At 37.7% G+C, this 8,403-nt stretch overlaps 1 protein-coding gene across 1 annotated transcript; it reads left to right on the forward strand.

Moving 5' to 3' along the window:
- Positions 1-6,181: 6,181 nt before the first annotated feature.
- Positions 6,182-8,330, forward strand: LOC100263021 (pentatricopeptide repeat-containing protein At5g08305). The gene has a single exon (XM_002270440.4). It carries the CDS (start codon positions 6,413-6,415, stop codon positions 8,030-8,032), a length of 1,620 nt encoding a protein of 539 aa, XP_002270476.1. The 5' UTR covers positions 6,182-6,412; the 3' UTR covers positions 8,033-8,330.
- The last annotated feature ends 73 nt before the right edge of the window (positions 8,331-8,403 follow it).

An 8,403-nucleotide genomic window follows, 5' to 3' on the forward strand; every position in this document is an offset into this window, starting at 1 on the left:
AAGGCCATACAAGCTCTTTCTCAGTTTGCAGACTAGATTCTCTTGTCCCTGAACAATGAACCCTTCTGGCTGAATCATGTAAAGGTCTTCCTCCAAGTCACCATGAAGGAATGCTGTCTTCACATCTAACTGCTCAAGATGTAAGTTTTCTGCAGTCACCATTCCAAGTACAAGTCTAATTGTTGACATCTTCACAACTGGAGAAAATATCTCTGTGTAGTCAATGCCCTCCTTCTGCTGGAACCCTTTAACAACTAATCTGGCCTTGTAACGTTTGCTACCATCATGCTCATTCTTTATTCTGTATACCCACTTGTTGTGCAAAGCCTTCTTTCCTACTGGCAATTCAGTCAATTCCCATGTCTGATTCCCCAACAAGGAATCCATCTCATCCTTCATGGCTAACTCCCACTTGCTTGAATTCTCATCTTGCAAGGCTTCATTATAACACTCTGGCTCACCACCATCAGTCAACAGGAGATAATTTAAAACAGGTGAATAACGCTGTGGAGGTCTAATGTTCCTGGAAGATCTGCGAACTTCAGCTACAGGTGTACTCAAATCTACCTGTGAATTTACATTCTCCTTATCTTTTTCACCCCCTTTTTGGACAGTACTTTCAGTCAATTCATCTAAGTTGACAAACTCAGATTTCTTTTGATTTATCTCTGTAACATCTGACGTTACAGTTGACCTGTCCTTGTACATAACCTGTTCATTAAATATCACATTTCTACTTCTGATGATTTTCCTGTTTTGTTCATCCCAAAACCTATAGCCAAATTTCTCATCACCATAGCCAATGAAAAAACATATTTTTGACTTTGCATCAAGTTTACTACGAGCATCAGAATCAATATGAACATAAGAAACACAACCAAAAACTTTTAAATGTGAAAACTTCACCTCTTTATCGCTCCAAACCTCCTCAGGAAGTCTGAACTCCATGGGAACTGATGGTCCTCGGTTTATCAGGTAAGCTGCAGTGCTAACAGCGTCAGCCCAAAAAGTTTTTGGTAGTCTAGCATGCAACCTCATACTTCTAGCACGCTCATTGAGAGTTCTATTCATGCGCTCAGCCACACCATTCTGCTGGGGTGTCCCAGGAATGGTCTTCTCCATCCTAATTCCCTGTGCAGCACAATACTCACTGAATCCTCCATCTATGTACTCTCCTCCATTATCTGACCTCAAACATTTTACTTTCAAACCTGTTTCTGTCTCAACCATGGCCTTCCACTTCTTAAAAGTTACAAATACATCAGATTTATTTTTCAGAAAATAAACCCATACCTTTCTACTTGAGTCATCAATAAAGGTGATGTAGTACCTTGAACCTCCTAAGGATGCAACCGGAGAAGGCCCCCACAAATCAGTGTGTACTAGTTCCAATTTTTCAGCCTTCGATGTCCTGCCAGTTTTCAAGAAGCTCACCTTTTTTTGCTTTCCTAAGATGCAACTTTCACACATGTCAAAATCAATGGACTTCAATTGTGGTAGTTTTCCTTTTGACAGCAACATCTTCATCCCTTTCTCACTCATGTGACCAAGTCTACGGTGCCATAGGCTTGTATCAGTACTTACATCAGCAACTACAATTGTGTCTCTTGGACATGAGGTCATATACAGAGTGCCAGTCTTCTTTCCACGAGCCAATACCCTAGCTCCCTTTGTAACCTTCCAAGTACCACCAACAAATAGTATTGCATGTCCTTCATCATCAAGTTGTCCAACAGAAATCAGATTCCTCCTCAGGTCAGGAATATGTCGAACTTTCTCCAGTAACCAAACAGACCCATTAGGCAACGATATCCGGACATCTCCCAGACCCACAACATCCAAGGCTGAACCATCAGCCAAATACACCTTACCAAAATCACCTGCAACATAATTCTGTATGATTTCTCGGTGTGGAGTGGTATGAAACGAAGCTCCTGAATCCAAAACCCAATCATCAAGTGGACTGTCTACTGCAAGAAGTAATGCATCCTGTACCTCTTCCGTTACAGCATTAGCAGAATCATCTTGATTCTTCTTCTTAGGGCTTTTGCATTGCCTTTTAAAGTGACCTGTTTTCCCACAATTCCAGCATTGTACTTGTTGGCCTGATCTAGATTTGCTTCTGTTCCGATTAGAATTTCTGGAATTTGATCTACCCTGATTTGAATTTTTGTTATTACCTCTGCCTCTTGTCTCAAGGTTTAGGGCAGAACCAGATCCTGAGGTTTCACCTGCATCTCTTCGGCGAATCTCCTCAACCAGAATTAAATCTCGTATATCATTGTACTTGAGCTTTTCCTTTCCCGTAGAATTGCTTACTGCCATCCTCATTGCCTCCCAACTGTTTGGCAAAGAAGCCAAGACGATCAGAGCATGAATCTCATCATCAAATTCAATTTCTACAGACGACAATTGATTTGTGATTGTATTAAATTCATTCAGATGTTGTGCTACTGATGCATTCTCTGCCATCTTCAAATTGAACAATTTCTTCATTAGATGCACCTTATTGTTTGCGGACGGCTTTTCATACATACCGGACAAAGCCTTCATTAGATCTGTTGTGGTCTTCTCCTTTACAACATTGTGTGCAATAGACCTAGACAGAGTTAACCTAATAACTCCTAGAACCTGTCTGTCAAGAAGCGCCCATTCCTCAGCCTTCATACTCTCAGGTTTTGTCCCCAAAAGAGGCAGATGCAATTTCCTCCCATAGAGATAATCTTCAATCTGCATCCTCCAATACGCAAAGTCTGTGCCATCAAACTTTTCTATTCCAGACGCCTTTCCTGCTTCCTTTGCCATTGCTCCCACTCAAACCTAACCCTAGGCTCTGATACCAGTTGTAGGGAATTAAACCGAATTCCCAACCCGTGAGAAACAAAAATTAGAGAAAAAAACACACGCCAAAGAAAAACAATCACACGCACAAGACAGTATTTACGTGGTTCAGCAATTTGCCTACATCCACGGAGTTGCAGGGATATCACTATTATCAGGGAAGAATACAGAGTACAACCTGGCGGCTACAATATTCTCTATATATATATAGCACGGCAACCCTACCATACTAAAAAACCCTAATTACAAAAGGTGGTTCCACAATGGGCTAAACGGGCCCAACAGGCCTCAATAAATCTCCCATTAAAAAGCCATGCAATATTATTCGGGTCGGGTTGTCAAACCGGATCAAACAAAACTAGGCTCCACAAAGCCCAACATTCACTTTGTTTTTCTTCTTCAACTTCTTCTTTTTCCGTAGTTGTAGCTTTGAGAGCTATGCTCTTCTTCCTTTTGTCTTCACCTTCTTGTTGCTTCTTTGCCAAATTGATCTCATATGTCATCAGTGACCCTATGAGCTCCTCCAAAGGTAGCTTGGTCAAGTCTTTGACTTCTTGAATTGCAGTGATTGTATGCCACTTTGATGGAAGTGATCTCAAGATCTTCATCACCTTTTGGGATTCCTTATAGGTCTTTCCCAAGACTTTAAGACCATTGATAATGTCAGTGAACCTAGTGATCATCTCAACAATAGTTTCATTATCTTTCATAAAAAAACAATTCATAGCTATGAACAAGTAAATTGATTTTTGACTCTTTAACTTGATTTGTTCCTTCATGAGTTATTTCAAATAATCTCCAAATTTCTTTAGCTGATTTGCATTGACATATTCTATTATATTCATTTATATCCATAGAGCATTGCAAAGTATAAACGACCTTAGCATTTAATTGAAAATTTCTTCTATCATGCTCATCTCATTCTTGCTTGGGTTTTGGAACCATGACTTCATCAACTAGTTTTGAAGAAAAAGTTGGGTCATCTTCAATGACATCCCATACGTCTAAATCGATTGATTATAAAAACCAAGTCATTTTAGTTTTCTAATAAGGATAATCGGTTCCCGCAAAAAATGGAGGTCTATTAGTTGCAAAACTTTCAATGCAAGATGAGCTTGATGATTAGCCATTTCCTATTAGACGATTAAGTCTTAAACAAGAGGTCTAGCTCTGACACCAATTGAGAAAATAAATGGCTAATCTAAAAGGATAAAAATACCCAAGAGGGAGGGAGGGAGGGGGGAGAGGGAGTGTGTGAATTGGAGTTTAAATAAATTTTTTTTAAACATAATAAAATTAAGCATAAGAAGCACAAATATAAAGAGACGATGATATAGAAAGCAAACTCAAATTTATAGTGGTTCGACACTTTTTTGCCTACATCCACTCTTGTCAATCTTCTAACCGAGTGAGGGTTCCACTTATATTTGAAGCTTTAACCAAGCTTCTAATCACTTTTTACACTTGGATTCCGGCTCCAATGAGCTCTTACATAATCTCTTCAAGTCTCTACTATCTTGAAGGCTTTAACACTCAATTAATAAATATGAATCTCTCAACCTAGCTCAATAATGACCCAAATACAACTCAAAGGCTAGGATGAATCACAAGGGTGCACTAATGAATATGAAAATGAAGATTTGATTGCACCAAGAAAAAAATGAGAGCTTTTACGGCAAGAACAAGTAGGTAACAAATAAATACGGGCGTTCTCTTACTCATAAATGAAGTGGAGTTCTCAATTTATGGGTTTCTAATATTGAGAGCCAAAAAACCAAAAAGTCGTCTCGATCGGCGAGTTGGGGGTTGACCGGTTCACTAGTCGTTGGAGCATTTAATGCTTAGCAGGTGACTGTTACCCTCGACCGAGAAGGAGTAACCGGTCGACCAGTACCCAAGCCAGTTGAGCCGATTTGGCCAGTGCCTCGACCGGTTCACCATTTTTGGCTCGAAAACCTATATTTTTTTTTTTTTGTCTTTTTGTTTCTAGTGCTTAGGCAAGGTCTTTAAGTAAAATAATATGTCAATTTTGAAATGTTTTGCTTAAGGTTCATTTGATAGATCTCGGATTTTGATGTAAATGTAACTTTAAAGCATAAACCAAGTTTTTCAAAGATGCATGAAATGATATGTAAATCTTAAGTGCACTCATGCATTCATCTTACATATGTTTCCTATGATTAAAGGTCTTTCAAAAATCTTGATCTTGTATCCATTAGGTCATTTGATGAATTTTCAAACTAACACTCGAAATTCTTTATAATTCAAACCAATTAGTAACTTAACTATGCTTTGATATCATCAAAACATGATTAGGAGAACCATTGGGCTAACATAAAGTATTTTTAATACAAATATATATTTTTTTTCAAAATGTTTTAAGAAAAATCATGTCATATTTGTGAATATTTTTATTTAAAATACTTTTAATAAAATTCTTTTAATAAAATTCTTTTATCTTTAGTGCTTTAAATTTTCAATATTTTCAAATATATTTTTAAAAATTTAACAAATACATAATTTCATTTCAAAAATATTTTGTATAATAATTTTTTTTTTCTAAAATCATAGTCAAATAGATATTATTTAAATTAATGTTAAAATAATTCTAAATAACATTAACTTAGTTAGAAACTAATTTTAATTAATCATAAAATCAAACCCTTAATTAACCCCACCCTAAAATTAAACCCTAAATTAAACTCATCTTACTTAATGTAGAATCAAGCCTTAAATTAAATCCATCTTCATAATTTTGACCATTTAACTTGGTGTTTTTTTTTCTCATCCATTCATCTTCTCATAAAACATATTTAAAATTCAAAAGAAAAAAACAAAACAAAACAAAACTCATCCTATCTTTTTCCAATGGACTAGAGAAACCCACATAAATCTCATCTTTGTGGATTTTGAAAACCTAAAGAATTTTCATATTTTGCATAAAAATTATGATTATTATTATTATTTATTTTTAAAATAAAAAAATAAAAAATGTATTCAAATGAAACCTTAACGTGAGATGAGGCGACAATTGTTTTACATCATCTACAAATGTGAATGGAAAAATCATATGAATATGAATGTAAAGTCATATTTATAAAACTTATTTGAAATCTGGCCCATTTATTGTTTCAAAAATAATATTTTATTATTTGGGGTAAAAATAAATAAATTTTCAACTTTAAAAACATATGTTATGAATTTTTGACTTGAAACAACTTTTTGAAAATTTATTATAAAAAAAGAATAACTTTTAAAAATAAATTTAAAGTGTTTTTTAAATATACATAGCATTGAAAATAATTATGAATATTATTTTTCATATTTAAAATTCCAAACTTTTGTTATAGCTGTTTTAGAAACAATTCTCGATAATATTAACCATTACAAATCAAGACTCTTGATTCAAGAGTTTAAATTTTCTATAGAAATATGATTTTCATTTTCTTCAAACACATCCTGAATTTCCCGGTAACCAAACAGATCTTTAACATCCTCCTTTCATCGTCCAAAAATTCAAATGCTTTTAAGACCCAACCGCTCTGTCAAGTCTCACTCTAGTAAATGTTGAATGGTTCAACTGCTGTGGAAAAATGGCAGCACAAACCAAACTCTCATCGCCCTCCTTGAAAATTGCCGATCAATGTCTGAATTCAAGCAAATTCAGGCTTTCTTCATCACCTCTGGCCTCTCCCAACATCACCCTTTTGCCTCAAGGCTCCTATCTTTCTCTGCAATTTCCAGTTGGGGCGATATCGATCACTCGTATCGCATTTTTCTGCAAATTCCCAGCCCAACAATCTCCAACTGGAACAGCATCATAAGGGGTTTCTCCAAAGGCAAAAACCCAAATCCATCTGTCTCAGTATTTGTCAAAATGCTGCGGTTTGGGGTCTGCCCCGACCACCTAACATACCCCTTTATTGCAAAGGCAGTCGCGCGTCTGTCCGAGCTCCGGCTCGCACTGGCGGTGCATTGCCGCATTGCGAAAGAGGGCTTGTGGTTTGATAGGTTTATTGCGAATTCTTTGATCCATATGTATGGTTCTTGTGGCGATATCGGATCTGCCCGTAAGGTGTTTGATGAAATGCTTATTAGAAACTCGGTTTCTTGGAATGCAATGCTGGATGGGTATGCCAAGTGTGGGGACTTGGACTCGGCCCGCCAAGTGTTTGAGTCGATGCCGGATAGAGATGTCGTGTCGTGGAGCTCGATGATTGATGGGTGTGTCAAGGGTGGTGAGTATGGCGTGGCTCTGGCCATTTTTGAGAGAATGCGGGTGGTGGGGCCTAAGGCGAATGAGGTGACAATGGTGAGCGTTTTGTGTGCTTGTGCCCACTTGGGGGCGCTCGAGCAAGGGAGGACGATGCATCAGTACATGGTGGATAATACAATGCGGTTTACTTTAGTGTTGAGGACGTCGCTTATGGACATGTACGCCAAATGTGGGGCGATAGAGGAGGCTATCGCTGTGTTTCGTGGGGTTCCAATGGATCAAACCGATGTTTTGATGTGGAACACCATCATTGGAGGGCTCGCGACACATGGACTAGTTCATGAGTCACTTGAGTTGTTCAAGGAAATGCAAGTTCTAGGAATTGTTCCTGACGAGATCACATACTTGTGCTTGTTCAGCGCTTGTGCTCATGGGGGTTTAGTACATGAAGCTTGGCATTTCTTCAAGTCCCTTGGGAAACAAGGCATGGTGCCCAAGAGCGAGCACTATGCCTGCATGGTGGATGTTCTATCACGCGCAGGCCAATTAGCAGAGGCATACGATTTCATAGCTCAAATGCCAATGGAACCAACCGCTTCAATGCTAGGTGCTCTGCTTAACGGGTGTATGAACCATAGAAGATTCGACCTTGCAGAAAGAGTTGGGAGAAAGCTTATAGAATTGGAGCCTGATCATGATGGTAGGTACATTGGTTTATCAAACGTTTATGCAGGCGTGAAGCTCTGGGACAATGCGAGAATGATGAGGGAAGCCATGGAGAGGAGAGGGGTGAAGAAATCGCCTGGGTTTAGTTTTGTGGAAGTGTTGGGAACTCTTCATAGATTCATAGCTCATGATAAAACACATAACGATTTAGAGAAAATTTATATGATGCTGAACACCATTGTGAGGCAAATGATGGTTGATGTTGATTTTGAAACTCAAGAACGTGGTTTCTATGATATAGAAGTCTGAATTGTTCTGAGATGGATTGTTTGTATGGTAACTCATGAGTGATTGTAAATGGGAGAGCTGTGATTCAGGATTTATGGTACATTTTCTTATGGCTTCAAGAATCAAGCCAATGTTTGCTTCTCAAGAAAAGAATACCCCTTTTGCCAAGGCCCTCCTCTCATTTGAAATATATTTTTATTTGTCTTTAATTTAAGACAATTAAAGTGGAAGTGATGATGAAGTTTCATTATCTACAGGTTTGTTTTCTACATTTCTATATCGATTAAGATGGTTATTGTTATAGTCCATTTACATAATACATATCATTGGCCTCTCTACGTATTAGCCAGGAATGTAAATTTGGCTTGTAGGCTCCAAGATTAGAGTGAGTC

The sequence above is a fragment of the Vitis vinifera genome, chromosome 10 (assembly GCF_030704535.1).
Source record: "Vitis vinifera cultivar Pinot Noir 40024 chromosome 10, ASM3070453v1".
Lineage (NCBI taxonomy): Eukaryota > Viridiplantae > Streptophyta > Magnoliopsida > Vitales > Vitaceae > Vitis > Vitis vinifera.

What these genes read in the sequence shown, in the direction of transcription:
- LOC100263021 (XM_002270440.4), top strand. Translation starts at nt 6,413, where the DNA reads ATGGTTCAACTGCTGTGGAAAAATGGCAGCACAAACCAAACTCTCATC.